Source organism: Vulpes vulpes, chromosome 7, assembly GCF_048418805.1.
Source record: "Vulpes vulpes isolate BD-2025 chromosome 7, VulVul3, whole genome shotgun sequence".
NCBI lineage: Eukaryota > Metazoa > Chordata > Mammalia > Carnivora > Canidae > Vulpes > Vulpes vulpes.
This window is the reverse complement of record NC_132786.1, coordinates 27053644-27077595: the sequence shown is the minus strand read 5'-3', so window position 1 is coordinate 27077595 and position 23952 is coordinate 27053644. Positions and strand designations below refer to the sequence as shown.

The window sequence follows — 23952 nt, the reverse complement described above, 5'->3', positions numbered from 1 at the left end:
AAAAGGACTCATAAACCCTTCATCCACTTGTGTATGTGTCAAAAGACAGCTATTGACAAAAGATGCCATCATCTCGCTGGCTTTCCTTTGCCCAATTCCATCCAAAGTGCCAGCGGTGAGGACAGCTAGGCCTTGCTGCCTGCAGGGCTGAGCACGTGGCTTCCCCCATGTCTGTTACCATTTTGGGCTCTGGTGCAATTCTGTCCTGGTGATTGCAGCTTTCTGCACAGAAAATCAGGGTTTTTTTTGTGGCGGTTTGTTCTTGTATTTGATAGTTCATAGTCCCGTTCTTCTACTTCGATCCAGGGTAGTTTTCCCACTAATGTTAAACTCCAAGGGGGTTTAGGTTGTAAACTGGTACCTCCGTGTAGCCAAATCCTGCCTGTGATGGCCTGCCCCGGAGACAGCTTGTGTAACATCCCAGGTGACGCCTGTTTCATGTCAAAGAAACAAAGCCATACTGATGGCGTGCGGAGGGCAGACCTGACTGCACTAAGGGGTCCAGTGTGAACTAAACCAGTTTCCTGGAAAAGAAGGCTGGAGACTTTAATTTTTTAAAAAATTTTGAGACAGAACCTGAGCAGAAATGGAGGGGCAGAGGGAGAGGGAGAAGCAGACTCCCTACTGAGCAGGGAGCCTAATGTGGGGGCTCAATCCTAGGACCCCGGGTCCATTACCTGAGCCGAAGGCAGACACTTAACCGACTGAGCTACCCAGGTGCCCCAGCTGGAGACTTTTTAAAGGCTGGGTGTGATGGGATTGGTCTGTGTGACAGGCCCTGGATTTGAGTTGGCACTTCTCCTCCTATCTTTATGTCAGTAGGTCGTGGGGCAGGTCGAAGCAACCTAAATTAGGCCCTTACCCTCCTGGATATTTACATTTCAGAGGCAGCTCTGGTTCTTAGGTTCTGGTGGTAGTGTTACATCTCAAAGGGCAGTGGGAGGACTTGTAATTGCCAGCTTTCTAAAAATAACTGCTCTAAGGGGGTTCAGGGACCTACCTGCTCATGCCCATGTTCTTGTTGAATCGAATAAATTTGTGATCATGTAGCTTTCTCTGATGGGTATTTTAAAGGGGTCCAGGGTCATCCTGGGTACATGGCCTTAAGCTGCTGGAAGCGGTGCTGGAGTTTGGTTACATCGCTGCGAAAGGTGAGGAGGGGCCCTCCTGTGCCAGTCTGCAGGCCCTGCTCTGCCTCACCCCGTCCATGGACTGGTTTGATTTCCCACTTTATTCTATGGCCTTTCCCCTGCAATTCTGCACACAAAAGTGACACTCAGCTACAAAAAAATTAAAAAGAGGGATGCCTGGGTGGCTTAGCAGTTGAGCATCTGTCTTCAGTTCAGGGCGATTCCGGAGGGATTGAGTCCCGTGTCAGGCTCCCTGCATGGAGCCTGCTTCTCCCTCTGCCTCTCATGAGTAAATAAATAACATCTTTAAGAAAAAAAATTAAAACGATTGGTTCTTTTTCATCTGGTGCCGAAACATTTGGGTATCCGAAAGTCTTGTTTTGAGGTATGCTGCCCCCACACACTGATCTGAAGAAGGTATAAAACCAAAAGGTGTTTAATTTGAAAGCGGTTAGGGACTAGCATGCTCCTCAGTCAAAACAATAGGATGGTTTATATATTTGGAATCAACTCATAGTAAACTGATAGAAAATTGATAAAACACTAAAATGAACTAAGGTGGAATATTTTCTGACATCAGATGTCTATTACTTAAACCACTTTATTGATTTTAATACCCTTGAACACCCTTGAACAGATCTGAAAGGAACGGGTCCATTTATACAGATTTTTCACAGTATGGTACTATATATGCATTTTTCGTAAGATTTTAACATTTTCTTTTCTCTAGCTTACTTTATATAGGGGCACCTGGGTGACTCAGTGGTTGAGTGTCTGCCTTCAGCTCAGGTCGTGATCCTGGAGCCCTGGGATCGAGTCCCACATTGGGCTCCCTGCGTGGAGCTGCTTCTCCCTCTGCCTGTGTCTCTGCCTGTGTGTCTCATGGATAAACAAATCTTTAAAAAAAAAAAAATATTGTATATAAATCCTATAATATACAAAATACATGTTAAGGCTTCCATTTAACAGTAGGCTATATTAGGTCAGATTTTGGGGAATCAAGTTATATGTGGATTTTCAACTTGTGCATTTGGTAGACTGGTGGGGGCATGCTGGTGTCCCCCAGGAACCCCCACGTTGTTCAAGGGTTGACTAGATCTGAAACTTTTCATGCAAAATGACTAACTTCTTAGCCTCATTTAAATTTTTTTTTTTTTTTTTTTTTTGAGAGGGAGAGAATGAGAGAGAAAGAGCACAAGCCGGGGAAGGAGGAGGCAGAGAGGGAGAAGCAAGCCCTCCGATGAGCAGGGAGTCCATGGAGTTTGATCTCAGGACCCTTGGGTCAGGATCTGAGCTGAAGGCAGATGACTTCACCCACTGAGCCACCCAGGCGCCCCAGCCGTCCCAGCCGTCTTATTCTTAAGTAGCCCCTAGAAACAAATATTTGATGTTTACCTGATGTATTTTGGGACAAGAAAAGAAAATAAACCTGAGAAAACAAACCAGCTAACACTGACCCAGCTGGACCACGAGGTGTTTTTCCACAGACCTCAGGTGAGGGAACACTTAAGTCTTCACAGCCTGCAAGGGGAGTGCTGACGTCTCTGTGTTTCAAGGCCAAACCTGAGGCACTGGGAGCTAACCTGTCCCAGTCCAGGGCACTGACGGGCCGGGCCGGGCAGGCTGCGGCTGGAGCCAGGCCACAGGGCTGCGCAGGAGGGAGCGGATGCCGGCATCCCGCCCCTTCTACAGCCTCCCACCCACAGCTCCTTCCCTGCAGGCTCACAGCTCCTTCCCTGCAGGCTCACTTCAGTTCATTTGCGTAAAGGTCTGTGCTATTAAAATTTCCTGAATGAAAAGGTCTGTAAGTATGTTGATATGTGATACCTAGCAAAGCCTAAGTATGGAAAATAACACCTTGAAATCATGAATAAGACTCCTGTTAAGTGAAAGCACACTCTTGTTCAGAAACTCATAAGAACTGAAATACATTTTTAAAAGCCCCAAACTTAGGATGATTTTTATTTACAAAAGAGATTTTGTTTTACAAAAATTACAAAAAACAACTCTTAAAAATAGAACTAACTTCTCAGACTCTTGGGAACTACTCTGAAGCCACTAAGGAATTAGAACTCAGAGGTTTTCTTCTAAGCATCATAAGGGCATCTATGGATGCTGTACGTCTTCACAAAGAGGTGCCAGGGCCCTAGGCCTTTCCTCTGGCGGCAAGGGCTCCGGTCAGGCCAGCGTCTGCAGGAGCAGGATCTTCTCGTTGATGCAGAACCTGTGCAGGACCACCATCAAGTTCTCACCGCAGCGGGACACCTGGCGCTCCATGGCCAGGCGGAAGTCCTCCTTCACGCCTTTGGTGATGCCTCGAGTGACTGTGTGGTGCCTGAGGGCAGCGACAGGGAAAGAGACGCACACCACACTGAGTGCCAGCATCACCGTTCGGTGTTTCTGGGGCAGAAGTAACATGTGTCTGAGCATTAAGCACAAGTAAAAAAGTTCAAAAAGGAAGAAAAGCCCTACCCAATCAATCCCCCTGCTCATTCCTTCTCAGAAAGACAGAACTAGAGCGACATTTCCCCCACTCAATAAAAGGCCAAACATCTAAACATCCGGTAAATGCCAGCCGCTCTGCTTCTGAACTCCTGCAGCCCTGACACCAGGCAGCCCTGTGCTGACCTGTGCACAGCTCTGTTCACTGTGGGCCAGCGGGGTCCAGGCCACAGGGCCACACAGGTCATGTCCAGACAGGCCAGCCGAGTGCAGAGGTGGGAGCAGGGAGGGGAACCAGGAGCCACCACACTGAGCTGGGACCTGGGGCCTGTGTGCAGCCTCTGGGGTTGCAAGTGCATCTGTCTCCTGGCAATACCAAGAACAGGACAGCTCTGCCAAGTGCTGAGCCCATCCAGACTCATGTCTGTTGGGGAAGCAGCAGGAGGAGCTGGCCATCCCAAGACAAGAGCCTGGCAGGGGTGGGGAGAGAGAAGCAGACTCGCTGAAAAGCAGCCAGTGCCCTGCAAGAGCCTGCTAGAGACCAGATCTGGTCCACGTGGTCAGGAGACGTGCACGTCTGTGGGAGGGTCAATGGGAGCCCAAGAAGAGGCTCTAGCTACACCTGAAAGCTGTGAAGAGGAGACCACAAAAGAAATCCCAGAAAACCAAAGACATCAAAATGAAGAAAAGAAAAATATAGCGAAACTCAATGGGTCATTAAAAGGAAAGAATCTCTAACTACCAGGTCAGTACTTTAGATCAGTAGTAGACACCTCCATTCCCCATTTTGATTGCCTAACTTCCCTCAGACGCAGTAACAGAGATTTAAAATTAGATATTTATATGTTAACCAAAACAAAACTGTTGAAACCACTCTAAAATGTTCCTGGTGTTGTTGTTTTAAACTTGTGTATCGTCATATAAAACAAGTACAACAGAAGTAAAAAAGTTGCAATGCAACAGAAGGAAAAACAAAAGTAGGCTGTGTGAGGCTAGTAGAGATTACGGGACAGCCTAATGATGCCCACGGGCATTGGAAAGAACTGCGCGACCAAACAGCAGCAGACCTGCACAGAAACACAGTTCCTTGTCAACATTCCGGTGTCAGTGAGGCTGAGGCCATGACTCCGTCCCACTGGCAATAGGCACAGACCTATTTAAGCTGTCCTGAGACTCTGTTCTTCTGGGTCCTGGACGGCAACCCCCCATGGGAGCCAACCCTTAAGCAACCGAAAGTTACTGCTATTTCCAGGCAGCGAGCTAACAGGCTTTGAAAGGTCAAAGCAAACTCTCCCCTTCGTGCTAGTAAACCTAGAATACAGTGTCTGGCCTATTGGTCATGGTTCAATGGTACTGCTTCTATACATAAGGCAGTACAATTCCACTGTACTTGTCTCATTCCTATCCAGTCTCTATCCCTCTGGGAAGTCTGGATGAAGAAGACTATTAGTTATTCTGTGGTTCACAGGCAGGAGACATTGGCTGGCACATGCAGGATACCAAATATTTTCAGTTTCAGAAAACTCAGTGTCAGTGGTAGGAAAATGCTGTGCTAAGGCCTGGTTAGACCACAACATCAACACTGGTCCCTAATTAAAAAATCCATGATGAAAATTTACTTCAGATGGGCTTCGGCATTCTTCAATCTGTAAGACTGAATGCCTTGTGTTTTATCAAATAAATCGAAGTCTAGGGGCCTGACCCTAATGGGCACTTCACCTAGCACAGTTTTAGATCTTTGTTTTCCAGATCCATAATGATTTTTAAATCGAACACAAAAAACACTGGCAACTTATGGAAAAAAAATAAGAAATGTGACAATATTACAACCAGATGGTTTTGCCAAGGAATGCAGAACAAATTAAAGAAATAAAAAAAGCATGAAAAAGAGCGCTGAGGAACGAAGAGCTGAAGACCATGGGCGGCACAACATGTTGACAAAACGGCACACTATGAGCAGGTGTGTTTCCACTTGGTACCTGTCAGCAGTCTGTATGCTGGGCTGAAGCACAGGTAAGAATTCCTGCTGCAGTAACCCCATGGGAGGGCTAGAAGGCCTTTAAAAAACAGCAAACAGCAGCATTCAAACACCCACACCGACTCACCCTGCACTGCAAAAACAACACGCCAGAGAAAATGCACAAGACCAAACAGACTATACAGAGAGTCCCTCGAACCTCCACGCCCCCGCCCCCCTGCCTCCCAGGCCACGGCAGAGTCTTTGCGGGGGGTGGGGGTGGGTGGGGGGGCGGGGGGGGCGGGGTTGAGGGTGGGTGGCTGAGGGAGAAGCCAGCGGCCCTCTCCCTGCACCTGCCATTGGGGAACATCCAGAGCATCTTGATCCTGGGCCCTGAGCTCAGCCCACTTGAGATCTGGTGTGAAAACAATCAGCTGTGCCCCTGCCAGTCCCAGAGATAAACCTGGGGACTTCTGGGATCCATCTCTGCCATGATGGAAGCCCCAAATTGAAGAGGCCCTTCTGAGAGGACTCAGAGGGCCTTGGCAATATTTTTGATAAAGAATGGTTGAGTTGGAAGTTCAAAAAGTATTGAGAAAAGGAGCAGATGGGGAAAAAAAGAGTCTGGGGCCCACAGCTTTGCAGAATTTGTAACAAAGATTTAGTGCACAGGACACGGTTTTTCCATTTTCATCCAGCCTAATACAACTCAGGTACCGCAAATACCAGCAGAGAAATAGTTCTCTATTTTAAAACGTATGAGAAAACATCTCTGTTTCAGGGTCAGTCGGCGGGTGCGCTCAGAGTTGGTACTGACCCGCCAGCATCCGAACAGACCAGGACGCACTCACAAGCTGACCCAAGGGGAGGGCTGTACACTGCTCACAACACCCTGGCCTCTCAGCTGGAGGCACCACCCACAAGGGCTTCGATGGCTTCAAAGAATTTGTTTCGAGCCCAAAGGGAAAAGGAATACAGTTTTACTCAAGATTTGGATCCTAGCCCCCTCAGGAAAAGCTCTGTGGCTTATGCAACTTGCTTCTCCTGCTGGTTTAGGCCTAAGTAATTTGAAATGCAGGTGTCAAAGGAACTTTTGAGACTTGCATAGGGAAGAACGGGCAAATGTCTACAAGGCTAGCTCACTCACTAACTATCCCTATTATTGCTTCCAAATGGATGGATTAGCAGGTTTCCCAAGGTGCCTACTGGTCTTCTACAGGCAGTCAGAAGCAATTAAAGTTTATATTGCCCAGGGCGGGAGAGCATGGAATTCTCTTTCGAAGCCCAGAAATGCATGCTATGCATCCTCACCTCGCCCTAAACAACCCTTCAGAGTGACACTATCTGCGTGTCCAGGACAGTGCCTGCTTTCATTCCTTATCCTCGGGGTTGTCTGCATGTAACCAGGTCGTTGTTCAGCTCAGTACAAACTGGCTACACCTCTAGAGGAAAGGTTCCATATGATGAAGCCTGAGATGCAACTGTTGATTTTCTAACAGTCCACTCACTCACATTTTCACAGTTAAGCACTATCTGAAGTGAAGTATCATCTATAAGTTTAAAATGTGGTTGATTTTAAGGCTGTTCCTATGTTATGATAATTTGTAAAGTGAGTGTTAATGTGAATTAACTGAAAAGCTATTAATATTAGGTGTGTTTTATATATCCAGCCTCAAACCTAGAAATCTTATTTTTAAGCCCACAAAAGGGGATACCTAAGCTCCCATACCAACAAGTCATCATTGTTCTCGAACACTGTCAGGAATATTTTAACCATGCAATTCTTCTCCCCAGAGTTCACTTGCAGTCTTAGGGAAGGGAATGGAGATGGGAGGATGAGCATAGCCACCCCATCTTGCCTAAGCAGCCTAATGCATAAAAGTCTCTAATGTTTCCAAAAAAGAGCATTTGCTCTTTTATTTTAGATGTTTAGAATATTTATAATATTTACAAGATGAAGAACTAAAAGCCCACTTAATCTCCCCATTCCTTAGAATAGATTCCATAAGACCCTCTTCTCAATAGCAGTAATGTTCGCTTTGCCCCAAATTACTATGATTATAAATATCGAGAACGCACATCTCATACTTCCTTCTCAACATTTCTAAGGCTCTACAAAGACAGAAAAAGATGTGGATTTTTGCTCTCCACAATTGAAAACTCGTTCATTACACAATTGAGAGAAAAAGGACAAGGTTTTCAGCTTCCACAACACTCCCTTCTCACTTGGGGCTCAGTCTCTTGCAGTGACTAACACTGACTCATAGCCATGCTGAGTCTGCAGGACGCAAAGGAGAAAGTATGAAAATAAAGCTACACGTGGCATTTACAGCACAGAGGATCTATTGCCCAAACTACAATGAGTATTGAAGGATAGAAGCAAGATTTATGAGCTATTTAAAAATCATAAATGGTCACTAACTTTGTCTAGGGTATGGGAGGGCCTGCCTGAGACCAGGCACCCCACCACTATTTCTTGGGGCAGGCGTGTTTTTCTCAAGAGGCACTAGACCCTGCCAGTTTCCCTGGCGCTATGCAAGCAGTGACGACTGCTTGGGAAGGTTTCATATAACTACTGAAATCCAAGTACAGTTTATAAATAAATAAAGTCTGCAGTTTTTCCTAATCTACTACAACTCTAAGCATGGCTCTTCTTAATTAAAAACATTCTGTCTAACCGGAAATTTATAGGATTAGCCTGTAAATTTTGGAAAGGAAAAGATACTCTGAATGAGACTTCTGTTTAGTGAAAGGGTTTTAAAAGTGACAGAAGTACCCCAATTTAAAAAATGTTTTATCAGAAATGTAGTTAAGGAACCATCAGATTTCAGAAGGACCTAGACTCCAATATACTCTCAAAAACAGACACCAGGTTTGGATTCCTTTCTAGGAAACTTCTCAAAGCTACAAAACTTACAGATATTTCTGACAAGCACATGAAAGGTGAGCACTGGAAGAGCAAGACAACATGCTTACTTGATCAGCATTCCTTGATTGGGTAGCAATTCCAGATGAATTTTCCCACCTTCCTGAGTTCTTAAGTAGGCGAATTCCTCCAGCATATCGATATCTGCAGGTCAGATTCAGGTTAACCACGTGCAGAGACAAGGTGCCCCCTCTCTTGGAGGGCCAGGCTGGCAGTGACTGACTTGCCCATGGCCACCCCACCAACTGGGTCCGTACCAGAACCCAGGTCGGTCTAAGCCCCAAACTAAAGATTCTTATACCAACTATAACACCTCATAAAGAAATAGGTTTCCATACAGATTCTAAATAAACAGATTCTATATGGTCCTAACAGCAAAATCTTTTGATTTCTGAATGCAAAATGAAAAAGGAAGTGGGGGTGCTGTATCCCCAGAAACGGTTTAAGAACTACTGCCCTAAAGCACATGGAAAGGATAGCATGCTCCTCACTGTTCAAATGTGGTCTTTCCCTACAAGGGTATGAAACACAATGCTCCCAGTTGTCCAAAGCAATGGCTGGGCTGGGCAGCATGCGTGGTGGGTTCTCAGTGGCAGCTGTTAACAGCTGGACATGGTGCTCTACCAGCTGACCCCAGGGGACAGTCAGTGCCCCCGGGGAGGCCACTCTGGGCCTCTTAGGAACCGGAAGCCTTTACTGTAGGCATCTCAGTATCTTCCTAGAAGTTGCTAGAGGTGGAAAGTGGAACTGTTACTGGCATTTCTGATTGCTTTTGTCACCGCTATGAGGCCTTTTACGACTCTCATAGACCAACTGCCACAGGCCCATTTTTAATGGTCATTCTTTCTCTCTTCCCCCCAAATAGTGAAAACCATTATTTCTACCTGGAATGATTGTTTCACTTTTGTACCATGCATTTATTCTAAAAAAAGAAAAAGAAAAGAAAAAGTCAGGATTTCTTATGCTTAAACAGGAAAAAGGATACTTGTAACATAATTGAAAAAATTCTCATATTGAAAATTTCCTTGTTGGCAAATCTTATTGACGGCTTTCAAGAAAAGATTCTCTCCCCGCGGCCACTCTTGTTGAAGCAAGACAATCACATGCCCCAGGGCCATGTCGTCCCTGCTGTCTGTGAAAGCTCGGAGCTGCAAGATAAGGATTGGCACAGACAAGAAAGGAAGAGGAAATACAGGTTGCTCTTAAACATACCAAATATTATTTCCTAAAACAAATGCTGCTCTAAGAAACTGTGAGACACAGGGAACAAAGTAGAACATACACCTGCTAGGCAAACATCACACTGCCTTCTGAAAGGTGGGTCCTATCCAAAGAGGCTGGAGTTCCCTCTGTGCTACAGACACGGGCCCTGGCAGCGGGTTCAGTGAGTGTCCTGATGGGAGTGGGGCGTGCACGCTGTGCCTGAAGCTCTGACTTTGGGGCAAGGGCGAGAGAAGCTGAGGGGCTCTGCATGCCAGAGAGAGGAAGTCAGGGATTTCTGTGAAGGGGGCAGTTGTGGGGAGAGGGTGGGCAAGAAGGCTGGGAAGGGAGATAACATGGCCTGGGGAGAAGGCAGCAAGCCACAAGGAAGGAAGCAAGCGGCCCACGGCCCAAGGAGTACAGAGGTGGCTCAAGGCCCTCATGCTCTACAGCAGCTGCTAGGTCTCAAACCACACTTTGAATTGTTTGTTGCCTCCAGGGATTCTGAGGATGCATAAAGGCTGGGAGTTCTGGCCCTTAAGCAGAAACCCAATACTGCTGTTCTCTGGCTCACAAACCAGGTGCTCAGGTCCACTGGCAGCCAGGGGCCTGGTATTCTTCCAACAGCCTGGAAACCTTCCCAGCAATGCTGCGCCTTTGCTGGTGTTTGTCCAAATGCCTGGTACCTTTCACCTAACCCCATCTTTATAATCATAAACTCATCATCCTTCTAGGAACCCAATAGCATGTGTATTCTCTTCTCCTAGCTAATAGATCCCAACATACATTAATTCATAAAATATTTACTGACCATCATGATGGGCCAGGTCATTTGCATAACTGTCCCACAACTACCTGTAAACTGCTCGAGAATGGGGATCATTTCCTACTCATTTGTGCCCAGTGCCATCCACAGTTAGTATTTGTTCATGTGCTCTCCCCACAACACCAAGACACTCCAATTCGTCAGAACAGGGTTTCAGATGGCATTTTGTGCATGTCAATCAACTTTCAGCTTACCTTAAAACAAGCCAGCATTAAGTGCAGGCAGTACGGCATGATAGCCTTGCTGGTACAAGGTAGCAGCTTCAGATCTGAACCTGGGGACAAAAGTCCACAATACATCTGTTATCAAAGAAAACAGCTTTGTGAAGCATATGTTTAAGAGGCTTTCCAGAAAAAAAGGTAAGCGACAGTCACCTGATTGCAAATACAGTTAAACCACGGTTATATTTAGTGATGGCAAAACTGGTTTTCAAGTGATCTCTGGATTTCATTTATCAATCCTCTTTTCTAACCTTTCTTAAATACTTTTTATGAAAAGACATTTCAAATGTAGAGAAAATTATATAGAGTGTTAGAAACACCACTGTGCTCCACACTTGGTCTAAAATGTTAATGTTTTGTTTTAAAGATTTTAACCTAAGGTCTCACAAATTTAGTGGAAACCTCTTGAGCCCCTTTTCAGATTACAGAATCTTCCCTTCTCCCTAGAGTACCTATTTTTCTGAATGCGGGGTTTCATATTCCTTTGCAACACCACTGAGGGAAGTTTTGCACGTTTTCAGTCTACTACATACCTGGTGTCATATTGTACACATCCTCCTGCAAACTGTTTTCCATACTAATACCTATAGATACCTATTTGATTTAGTTCATTGGCTTTTTTTTTTTTTTTAAGTTCATTGGCTTTCAATGTTTATTCAGTATTCTATTTACATGTGCTGCAATTCATTCAATCATTCTTTTACGGTGGACAGTGGGATTTCCAACTTTTCACTATTACGAACAATGCTGAAATAAACATTCTCACGTATATTTTGTGCACTTACAGGGAAAAAAACTTTAGGCAATAGTTTTCAAACCAAAACATTAATCCTTTCCTTTATGGCATGTGCTCTTTATATCCTAAATCCTTTGCTACCCTGAGCACAAAAGTAGCAAAAAGTAATGGGGATCCTGTATATATATATATATATTTACAAATGTTTATGTACCTAAAACAAAAGGTTCATGAAATACAATTTAAATTTACCCTTTTTACAGGAGATCCATTTTGATCACAGTAACTTTTGTTGGTATTTTAACTTTAATGTGACTTAAATTTATTCACCTTTTCCTTTCTGCTATATGCTTTTTGCGGCCTAAATCCTTTTCTACCTAAAGGCACAAATAATTTTTTCTGTATTTTCCTCAGAAAGCTTGAAAGCTTCACTTTTCATTTTTATTTAAAACTTTTATTTTATTTTATTAGAGACAGAGAGAGAGGCAGAAACACAGGCAGAGGGAGAAGCAGGCTCCAAGCAGGGAGCCTGATGCAGGACTCGATCCTGGGACTCCAGGATCATAGCACGGGCTGAAGGTGGCTCTAAACTGCTAAGCCACCGGAGCTGCCCTACTTTTAATTTTTAAATCTTGAAATTTAAATAATTTTTGTGTAGTGTGAAGGAGGGACCACACTTTTGTTGTTTTTACATTTGGATCAATTGTCCTAGCACCACTTATTGGATAAAATCATTCTTCACCCACTGAACTGAACTATCACCTGTTTCTCTGTTTCTTGGTTCTCTGTTGTCTCATCTGCCAGTCTCTATGCCAACACTATACTATCTTTATTACTATAGCTTTAAAATCAGCTTTGAGGTCAGCTAGGCCCAGTCTTAACCCAGCTGATCTGTTTCTGTTTCACAGAGACACATACTTTTTGAAAGGGTCAGGGCTATCCTTTTTTTTTTTTTTTTTAACCTTCCATATAACCTTAAAGAACGTCAATAGTGATCAAGACTCATGCTTTTGGGCACCTGGGTGGCTCAGCGCTTGAGCATCTGTCTTCGGCCCAGGGTGTGAGCCTGGGGTGCTGGGATCGAGTCCCACATCAGGCTCCCCACAGGGAGCTTGCTTCTCCCTCTACCTTCATCTCTGCTTCTATCTCTCTCTCATGAATAAATAAATAAAATCTTAAAAAAAAAAGAAAAAAGACTGTCATGTTTTCATCTTCTAAGAAATTTTATGTCCTTATGAATCTACCTACTAGTCACAAAGACCTTTTCTTCTAAAATGTGTTATCACTTTAGCTTTTCCATTTAGTCTTGGCTCCATTTCAAATTAGTTTTTGTGAATAATATGACATACATTTTTTTTATTTCTACACCTTAGGCCCTTTGTTCCAGTACCACCTGGTCAAGGATCCCTTCCTTTTTCCAAAGAATTACTCTGGTGCCTTCACTGAAAACATCTGACCTTATTTGCGTGGGTCCTGGATTTTCCACTCTTATGCCAATATTGTCTGGATAACTGTAGCTTTATATTTAAACTCTTGTCATTAGGTAAGGTAAGGTAAGTTGCCCAGTTTTGTTATCTTTTTCAAAACTGTTTCAGCTAGTCTGGATTGCACTTCCCTATAGATTTTAGAATCAAATCTGTCAATTTCTACCAAAGTCTGCTGGGATTTTCACTGGAGCTACAGATATATTTGGGGAGAAGTAGAACCCTAACAAACATGATCTATGAAAATGATTTTGCACTTGACAATAAATTTATCCTGAAGTATTTTATGTTTATGTTATCCTATTTGGAGATTCCTAAGGCTTTTCTAATGTAGCCACACACGTAGCTGCAAACAAAGGCAGTCATATCTGTGAATGAAGACAACTGTTTTCAACCTTCATGCCTTCCTTTTTCTTGCCTATTGTGTTTGCTACAGTTTCCAGAATGCTAAATAGAAGTGGTAAGAACACTTTTTTTTTTTTTAAGAACAGACACTCTTGTACTGTGGCTGATCTTGGGGAAAGCTTTTGCTATTTCATAGTTAAGGATGATGCTGAGGAACAACTATGTCTAGTTTGCTAAGATTTTTTAAAAAAATCATGAATGATAAATGCAAACATAACAGAATCTTATCTGCATTAAAAGAATCATATGAAAAAAAAAAAAAAAGGAATCATATGAATTTTTTCCTTTACTGTGTTAAAGTGGTGATATTACAGTGATTGATTTTCCTATGTTAAACCACCTTTGCATTCCCAGTATATTTGGTCATATGTGTTATCCTTATATATTCAGTTTGCTTTAAGATTTTTTGAGGATTTTGGAATCTATGTTTATGATGGATACTGGCCTTTTAACGTTCTTTTCTAGTAATGCTCTTATTTCATTTTGCTATTAGGGTGATGCGGGCCTTAAAAACTGAATTGGGAAGTGTTCCCTCTTTCTCTCTTTTCTCAAAGACCATGTGTAGGATTGGTGTTATTTCTTCCTAAGTGCTTGACAGAATTCACCAGTGAAGCCATTTAGATCTGGAGTTCTGTGGGAAAATTTTTAAAAACAAATTTAGTATCTTTGAGAGATCTGTATCTATATGAAACATTCATATTTTCTATTGCATTTTGTGTCAATTTGCACAAGTTGTGTTTCTCAAGGAATTTTTTCCATTTCATCTAAATTGTGAATTTACTGGCATAAAGTTATTAATAATTTATTCTCTTAATGGCCTTTTGGTTTCGGTAGGATCTGTTGTGACATTCACCCTTTCATTTCCGCTCTCAGTAACTCATGTTCACTTGCTTCCTGGTTAATCCTGTTAAGAGCTTATCAATTTATTTTTTTCAAAAAAGCAACTTTTAGCTTTGTTAATTTCCTCTATTTCATTTTCTATTGCACAGATTTCTGCTCTTATTATTTCTTGTCTTCTACTTTTCTGGGGTTTCACTTGCTTATCTTTTTCTAACTTCTAATGTGGAAACTTAGAACTCTGATAGTGAATCTCTCTTCCTTTCTTATATAAGCATTACAACTTACTGTATATAGTTTAATAAGCAATGTGCTACTTGAGGTGAAGCTCAAAATAGCCTGAGAGAAAAATGTCAGGAGACACTTCTTAACTAATCGTCTGCAAGTGTTCCGAAAATTGGTAAAGATAGGATAAGGAATTCACGGATATTCTTCAGAGATAACAAGCTTGGGAAGTGAAGAGAATCTTGGAAGAAAGACAAATTTACAGCTGCTTATGAAATCAGTGCCAAGGACAAGCTTGGCAGGGATTAACTTTTTATATAATTTGTCAAGCCCTGCAGATCATATAGTATTATTTCATCAGGAATCATAAAAAAATTTCCCAGTCTTGGGTCCTAAAGCTGTATTTACAAAGTAAGAATAAAACTTGTCATGGTACCTTTTCTAAATTTGGGCTTTATTTTTGAGGGTTCTTCTTGTGATTTGCTTCCATCTTGAATGGGGAGTACCATGTAGCACATCAAATCAAGGACTTTTTCACATGTCATCTAAAGAAGATCAGATGAGAAGGTACCAATTTGAAATTTTCTGATTGAAAGCAAATCAACATAACACTAACATACATGTAGCATACAACTGGGCAACCTGTGCACATGGAGGTTCGTAGCACTGCCTCAAGACTCTTTGTAAGATCATTACTGTTTGCTCAACAGCAAACAGAAAAAGTAACTGAGATCAAATTTAGGTACTAGACCTTTGAGGGAATAACAACTCATTCTTTCCTGTTAAAAAAAAGAACAGAAATTAAAAATTAATGAAATATTAACTAAACTACCAACATGTTTAACAACAGAGCGGCATCCAAAGGAAGTATATCCATCTTAAAGACATTTACTAACTCACTGAAAAGAAAATCAACAAAATGGGACATAAAGTAGAACTAAATGGAATGATATAGAATGTAATTTAAAATGAAGGAGAAATATACGCAGGCTAAACTAGCTGGAAATAGTTCAGGTCGGAAGGTTACCCTTATCTAAGCCTTAAGGGAAAAGATTTGGAATGTAGAAAAGAGAAAAAATGGTTTTCGGAGGAAAGGACGATGTGAAAAAGGGCTGGGTATTTGTTAGGTGATTACGTGAGGGGAAGGAATGCATGGTTTAGGAAATAAACAGATAAAGTGGTCCATAGCAGTGGTGGAGGCTGAGGAAGACCTCAAGTGCCACACAACACAAAGGTTGCTTTCGATCCACAGAGTGGATCACCTACGAGTCCACCTGTTCATATTCTAGTGAGAGCTAGATTTCATTTGGGAAGCATGTTCTATGGGTCATACAACCTTCTTATTATCCTCATTTTACAGATGACAAAGTGCAGTCTTAAACTCATACTTCCCAGTCTTAGCACACCCAGAAAATGTTTGTAAGGCTGCTCAGAGCCAGTAGCACTGACCTGGGGGCTCTAGTTGCCCCAAGCCACAGCCAGCTGAGAGCATCGGTATCTTGGTACATTTAGAACCCAGCTAAGGCCACAGGGTGGTGAGGCTCTAGCTTTAAAAGCCTGAAGGTTTGGTAGTTCAGGACTTGAACACTGGAGTTTGACAGCTCGGTGTGATAACTTGCCCTAGGTCACAGAGCTAGGAAGTGGTAGGGGCACAATGTGTCCCCCAGAGTCACACACCACCATCCTTCAATGTACACCTCCAGCCAATCCTTTCCTTAGATCCTTCCTTGACTACATGGACTCTGGTGAAAATGCTCTTCCCTGAATGCCTACTATGCCTATATCACGGACATACTGCTTAAGTATGTAATTTTTAACGTTCTCCTATAAATACTTGTACTTTTCTCTGTAACTCACATTATATGTCCTGATGCAGGGATCCCACATGCCCCAAACCCTGCTTATACCTCCACCCCCAGCACACAGTTCAACTCTAGGCACCTAGGTAGTCAGTATTTCGATTAAGTGGAATAATGATAGCAATCTCATAGAAAGCAATGAGTGTAACTTAGAGATGGAAAAAGATTATACACAGAGCAACTCCATTTAGAGCCAGGGATCAGGGTCCTGGCAGAGGAAATAAAAGGCACTACACCAAAGATACTAAGTTTCATGCTGGAAGACTCAAAAAGATTAGCCAGAGTAAGAGTTAAGAGTCAACCCACGACTCTACAGTTTTACATCCAAGGGCCAGAGAACGAAGGAAATTCTCATCTGGACATGCTGGGTCGGAGCTGGAGACAGCTGCAGAAGCTGAAAGTCAGGAAGCAGGTTAAGGTAGACACTAAGGATGCAGGCCTAACACCGATCAGCTTTAACACTAAGGATGCAGGCCTAACACCAATCAGCTTTAACCCCAAAGAGAATAAGTTCATCCAGCTTATTTAAATCTATTTATTTTATATTCCCCAATATGACGCTGAACAGGAGTGCCTTGTGTAGTCTTTAATTCTACGTGATATATGGATATCTGGGTAGGTAAATATGTGTTCTCCTTCAAGTTCTCAGGAGGAATTCACTGGAATGAAGATTTAGGTACCTGATAATTACATAAAGAATGGCAGAAAAGTATTTTCAATGCACATACTTTACATACTGTTTCCTCCTAAATATCATCATGGCAAATTATAAATCATATTTCAAAATTCAAGTTTAAAAACTTAATTCAGGGTGACTAATCACAAAATAATCAACTTAACATATAGAAAGGTGAAGAAATCAGAGTTTGTGTGTTAAGTTGTGGCCTTGAATTTATGCTGTATAAAGAATACAGAATGTGCTTTTTAATTAATTTAATGTACATTTTAATTTAATTCGAACCTTAATATTAAGTATCAAAGCTGTGCAAACTTTGTGGTTTGTGGTAGGTGCTAAGAGAGATTCAAAGATAGAGCACATGGTCCCCACTCTGTGGTAGGAGGGGCTCATGACTGCCGGAAATAGACTTGTTTACATGTCTGCTCTAGCAACACCCAGTAGCAGGTGTCCTCATCATGTAAAAAGAGAATCTGAGGGTCAGATAAACTAATGGAAATCCTCCATTCCCACCTAGTAAATGTCTTTTTGTCCAAGTACAATAGGACTGGTTTCTCTCTAAATGGTTCCAGATAAGAAAGTAAAGAAAAAAGAAACCCTCCTCCAACAAAATGGAATGAGGACAGAAAACCTGAAAAGTACTGAAGCCTAATTTCAGGGAAGACATAAGTAAAGAGAAAACAAAGTAAAACAAAATCATCAACATTTTTACCAACAGATTAAGTGATAAAATCCAGGCAGCAAAATCCTCTTTCAAATAAACATGCAGAATTAAAAGGTCCTTCCAGGGTAAAGAGGAGGCCCCAAGGTAGCTGAGCACATCTGAGGGCCCTCCCCACTTGCAAGGCATACATTACTTACTCTGTACTCCCCTAGAGCAAAGTGGCAAGTTGCTAGCTGGATGAGTGCCCTCTGATGCTCCAGTGTTCCCTGTCCTGTGATCTGTGGCTGAGGAAGTGATCCCTGGAGAGCTGCTAAATGATGCAGGCTGGCTATTGCTTTTTTATATTGACCCTAAGAAAGACATACCAGCAAAGAGGTGAAAACCACCACCATCTAAAAAAATCTCCAGAGTTGGGGTTCCTGGGTGGCTCCGTAATAAGTTAAGTATCTGACTCTTGGTTTCGACTCAGGTTGTGATCTCAGGGTTGTGAGATCAAGCCGAGTAGGGCTCTGCACTCAGCATAGAGTCTATTTAAGACTCTCTCTCTCTCTCTCTTTCCCTCTGCCTCCTCTCTGGGCTTATTCTCTCCCAAATATATTTTTAAAAATCTCCAGTTAATTATGCAACTAGCAAGCAACTACAAATAAGGTAGCTCTGATCATCTGAGGAGGAAAAAGGAGATTTAGCAATAATTAAACCAACTTACTTAAAGCTAGATGGAGGGTTCTCTATGGAGGTACTTGATATGGACAAAGATTTTTTTCTCTCTGGTCTTAATTTTTTTTTAAGTTTGTTTGCTTACTTATTTATTTATTATTTATTTATTCGTGAGAGACACACAGAGAGAGAGGCAGAGACACAGCCAGAGAGAGAAGCAGGCTCCATGCAGGGAGCCTGACGTGGGACTCAATCCCGGGACTCCAGGATTACGCCCTGGGCCGAAGGCAGGTGCTAAACCGCTGAGCCACCCAGGGATCCCTATTTATTTATTTTTTAATAATCTCTATTTCCAACATGGGGCTTGAACTCACGACCCCAAGATGAAGAGTCACATGCTCTACCGACTGAGCCAGCCAGGCTCCCTTGGTCTTAATCCTTAAGACTAAATAAAAATCACACAAACTTTTAGGTAAAATATGTCTTGGATATGCCATTTCTTAGAAATATTTTACTACTAATGCCATTTCTCTTTATGTAGAATGAAGACAATTTCAACAACACAGGTTGGAAGCTCTGCATTTTCTTGGGGAATTATTAGCTCTCTCCATTCCAGGCATATGTAGCCCAAGAACAGGAGAGCAAGGCAGAAGGACTCCATCAGAGTAGAGAGGAGGAGGTGTGAGAAGTATTCATCTTTTATTGAAAAGTAAAAACCTTACTTTTACAGAGAGGTGTAACTGGACATAGCAAAAATAACACAGAAGATATGGGCTTGTCATTTTGGAGTTATTTTGAGATGAAAGTGGACCATAATCGCTCAGAGCATGACTAGTCTACAGAAGGAACATTTGCACCCTACATGTTACAGTTGCATCCCAATAATAATCATCCTGTACAGACACAGGAACTTAAAATACATGACTCTACCTGATAGATGATCATATCGGTGAGGAAGATTCTTAACCAAAGCCAAGTATCTGTCTTCCATGCCAAACAAATTCTTGTAAATTCTGAGAATTCAAAAGCAAATTTACCAAAAGCATGTTAACACAGAAGCCGAAAACAAAACAAATGCACCACAACCACAAAATTCCAAAACATGGATTTTAACTATCAACTCTGATTTCTAAAACAATGGTCTAGAATCTCAATTAGTAAAGTTAGAATGTAATACCTACCAGTAATGCGCAGGCACTATTGTTATCAGGCCTCAATATTTACTAAGCACACACCATGGTCCCAAGGGCTATTCAAAATGTTTTTCACATATTACCTCATTTATCTTGTAAATTACTTTGTTTTCCTCAGAACAAAAGTATCATTTTCCTTTCACCCAGCTTAGATAATAAAGATACAATGCTAAGAGTTTTATTCATTTTTTAAAAAGTCAAGTTATAAGTAAAGGAAAAATCCCCCAAAGGTCACATACATGTTTGCAATTCTAGATGTGACTGGGAGAGATGGAGGGGTGCTGCATTTACCTAGAAAAAATGACCAAGGGTTCTGTAGAGGTATGTGACAGCAGGCCAAGGGATGAAGGGCCTCTGGCCAGAAGGAAAGGAAAAATACACTGCTTAATTCCAAAGTACGGCAAAAATCCACTAGTTAGTTTCCTTAGTCAGCTGAAATAGTCAATAGTTATAAAACTCCCCATAGTTTTAAGTCTATTCTCAAAGGAAAATGGGCTTTCTGTACGGTGAGTTTTTCAGGCAGATAAAAACAGCATTACCTTTTGTATGCTTAGCTACATGTGACTAAGGAAGATACAAAGTCGAACAACTAAAAACACAGAATAAACCCAGCAAGAAAAAGAAGAGGCCAGCAATACAAATGTTAAAAGACCAAAATCTCTCCCTCAAACTCCACCCTAATCCTAATTATAATAAACGTTCAGAGTAGAAGCTAAGATGTAAATGGTTATTTGAATATTAATAATTATATAATACACACTGGTAACACTGATAACAAATTAAACAGCACCAATATGACAGGCATGTTCTTACCCTTGTCAAGGAATTCCAGGGAGTAGAGCAACTCCCAGCTCTCCCTGGCTAGCTTAAAGCTATCCAGCACTTCGATGGAGTTAGCAAGCTCAGCTTTATTGACTATGATGTGACGATTCCTGCCTTTTGCCGAACAGTCTTCGTCGTCTGAACTCTGCTTAGAGAGGGTGAAAGAAGCGGAATTAAAGTCATACATGGATGACCCTTCAACAACACAGGTTTGAACTACACAGATCTGTTTGCACATGGATTTTTTTACAGTCCAGCACTGTAAATGTATTTTCTCTTCTTTATAATTTTCTTAATAACATTTTATTTTTCCGGCTTTATTATAAGAATATAGTATATAATACATAGAACATACAAATATATGATGATCAACTATTAATGTTATAGATAAGGCTTCTGGTCAGCTATAGGCTACTAGTAGTTAAGTTCTGGGGGAGTCAAAAGTTATACAGATACATGACTGTGCAGGGCAGGGGCCGGTTGGTACCCCTCACCCCCATGTTATTTAAGGGTCAACCATCCTCAGACACTGTTATATTTATTACCTCCAATTCTGATTACTATATGGATTTTATATCAAAGGATACTATCATGAGTATCATTTTTTGAACTTAACAATTTGGCTTTAAAATTAATATAAATTTTTCATCTTTTCACTCTCACACATTTAATTTTTTACCTTAAAAACTAAGCTTATATTTTTCTGATAAATTCTAAGCTGATGTTGACTTCTAAGTAAAGCTATGGGGTTAAAATTTGCAATAGTTTAAGAACATATCGATGTTATTAAAGCCCCAAATAAGAGTTTTACATTCAGAGATACAGGTAAAGTAGCATATGTTTTATAGTTTATTTTTCCATGTGTGAAATCATTTAATTTGCTTCGAAAGAAGTTTATCACGTAGAGGAATAAAATTAATGCCCAAATGCTCTAAGAATCAGAGAAATGACTTTTACTTGTCTTTTGTTCCCTATACATAGCTTCTCTCACGGCCAGTCCTCTCCAGCTCTGCTCTCCCAATGCAAAGTGTCAGCCGGGAAGTAGGTTTGCCAGTACTCATCTATTAATGCTTTCTGTATTTTACATTAAAGAGTCCTACTTTCCTTGCTCTTCATCTCAAGAAATATAAAATCAAAGAAAAGAGAGCTCTCAGAGAATTGCATCTATTATAAGCACCAGTAAGCATGGTCAGACAGCTTGCCAAAAAATAGTAAAGGTAAAACAGCTCCACTTAATTTTATTTTGCTGAGAAATTCTTGACTCTCTTATTCCATCTAGGTTATTTTACTAACTTAATGACCCTAATTAAATTCTCCATCATATTTTTACACCACTATGCTCATTTAAATCTATGTACAAATATTTCAGCTGAAAGCTCCATTCCTCAAGCTAATCTCAGAAAAAATAAGCACCTCCCTCCCACTACTCACCTTTCTCCCCCACTTTCAGAGCCTGGTATTCTCCTGCTTATCCTTGATGCTTGGGGACCCTCCCTACCCACTCTATTTAGCTGCCATATTCTTATCCTCCCTCAGTAATGACACATACTCAAAACCTGTTAGATATCCTGCTTCATCAGGGTCCAGTTCCTTGCCACATGTTGCCAAACTGAGAGAATATACTAATATGGATGTGTAATTCATTGTTCCAACTTACAGAAAATATTCCTGCCTCAAAACAAGATTGGAAGTTTATGGAAGGGACCTCAGATATGGTGGGAATTGTTTCCAAACAGTTTCTGAAATTGATTCTGAAGTGCAAACATACACTCTGAAGTTTTGGCCAGATGCTATAAGCAAGAACCCTGACTATAGGGAACATACATAAGTATGTATGGGTAGAGAACACACAGTCCACAGGAGAGGCCAGCGCCCCCACCATCCCAGCCACCTGACATGTCACACAAGCCAGGGACTTAGGCTGGGTGGAGAGCGTATGCCTGTCTGAAGAGGGCAGCCTCCATCTGGCCCAGTGTATCAGACATTCCAATTACTAAAGAGAAGTCAGACGTCTCAACTGTTGTGAGAAATCTCCCAATTTTTACATGCTACATAATGGAAAGAAACAAAACACTATGAGTAAGACAAGTCTATAGGCTGAGCTTTATGTCCTCTTCTGTGATGGCACACATAGACACGACTGGACTTGTGGCAGGTCAGGATAGGTCCCACAGTCGTAGGATAGAGTGAAAACCAGGAAAGATAAGTTAAAAGAGTAAAAACAAAAACAGATGGAAACCCAAGTTGGTTGGAGGGGTAGAGTATGAGAGCAGAGCCTCCTAGATGACACAGGAGAGGTAAAAACAGAAGGAACCAGAGGGCCAGAGGGTTTAAACAGCTATTCCATGGCTGGACACTGAGTCTGAGAAGAAAGACTGGGAATCTCTCATTCACTAGCCGCAGCTCAAGCACTATCCTGATGTCCAGAATAGAAGACGGACAACGTCCTTGGCCCCACAGAACTTGTACAGAGCTTATGAGGAGACACAGACAGTAAACCAGCAAATGACTAAACCAGAAAGTAGGCAGCAATAGGGGGTATGCATGCAGAATTGAAATAAGAGTAATAGAGAAAACTGGTTGGGCATCTCTAGACCTCAGAGGGAGAAATGCCTGGGCTGACAACTCAGTGACAAGGACACAGGCTGGTAGACAGCACAGCTCGGAGGCAGACATCCAGGGGCAGGAAGGGGCTCAGAGCACTACAGCTGCTCAGAGAGGCCAGTGTGTCTATAGCATGCAAAGGCCTGCTCAATAACTGCTCTGGAGCCAAAGTGGAGAGTTTGAGTTTATTCTGAGCATGATGGGAAGCCACTAGAGGTGGTAAAGCAGGGGAATGATGTCTGACTTGTCTTTAAAAAAACATCACTAGAGCTGTTGGGACAAGAAGAGACTGTAAGGAGCTAGAGTGCAAGCAGGGAGACAAGATGACAGCTCTTGTGACATATGGATGGCTTGGACAGGGAGCAAGAGGTGGTGATGGAGAGAAACAAACTGATGGAGCTGTGTTACTTATACTGATTTGTATAGGGCATGTCATTGCTTTCAGACAAAACTAGTACTAGACAACCTATCATCCACATGGCAGGAAGGGTGTCTATGGTCTTAACATGAGGTGCCTGGACAGACTACACATTCACGGAAACCAGAGGGAGAGCTGACGGCATCTGGGAAAGCCTAGTTAAGCAGAGTTCTCAACCTGGGGCTCGTGGCTGGAATTCAAAGCATCTCTGAACTTCTGAAATTACTGGTGAAATTGTGCATGTGTGCATTTTCTGTGGGAGGAAACAAATGAGTTTATCAGGTTTAATAACCTCACAAGCCTTCAGAAAGGCTTCACCTTCTCTGCTCCATTCTGTACTACACAGCCAACTAACTAGGACCTACAGGCCAGATGGTGTTTTTAGCAATAAAGTTTTCCTAGAACATAGCCACCTCATCTGTTTCCTATTGTCTATGGCTATTTTTCGTACTGTCACAGCAGAGCTGAGCAGCTGCAACAGAGACGGTGGGGCCTGTAAACCCTAAACTGTTTGTTACCTGGCCCTTCGCAGAAGTCGTCTGCGGACTCCTGACCTCCACTATCCTGTTACACACTGTACCTCCACTAAGCTTTCATTGAAAGCATCACTCTGCTGTAAAATAAGCTGAAAGATCACTGTTCTGTCCAGCTTGCTGCCTGGCCCCATCAT

At 42.1% G+C, this 23952-nt stretch overlaps 1 protein-coding gene across 19 annotated transcripts in view; it reads right to left on the bottom strand.

Moving 5' to 3' along the window:
• Positions 1–3061: 3061 nt before the first annotated feature.
• Positions 3062–23952, bottom strand: part of INTS10 (integrator complex subunit 10) — a 29805-nt gene continuing 8914 nt past the window's right edge. For 3 of the 19 annotated variants that reach the window (XM_072763362.1, XM_072763370.1, XM_072763369.1), the window contains 9 exons: positions 20252–20405; positions 19176–19258; positions 17786–17938; positions 14826–14934; positions 10676–10755; positions 9441–9603; positions 8506–8599; positions 5552–5629; positions 3062–3465 (listed from right to left, as the gene is read on the bottom strand). In XM_072763362.1, the coding sequence (XP_072619463.1) occupies positions 3309–3465; positions 5552–5629; positions 8506–8599; positions 9441–9603; positions 10676–10755; positions 14826–14934; positions 17786–17938; positions 19176–19258; positions 20252–20405 (1071 nt within the window). In that variant the 3' untranslated portion in view covers positions 3062–3308. Of the gene's footprint in view, positions 3466–5551; positions 5630–8505; positions 8600–9339; positions 9604–10675; positions 10756–14825; positions 14935–17785; positions 17939–19175; positions 19259–20251; positions 20409–23952 lie in introns of all 19 variants that reach the window. The other 16 variants (XM_072763361.1, XM_072763368.1, XM_072763367.1 and 13 more) reach the window with 11 other exon arrangements.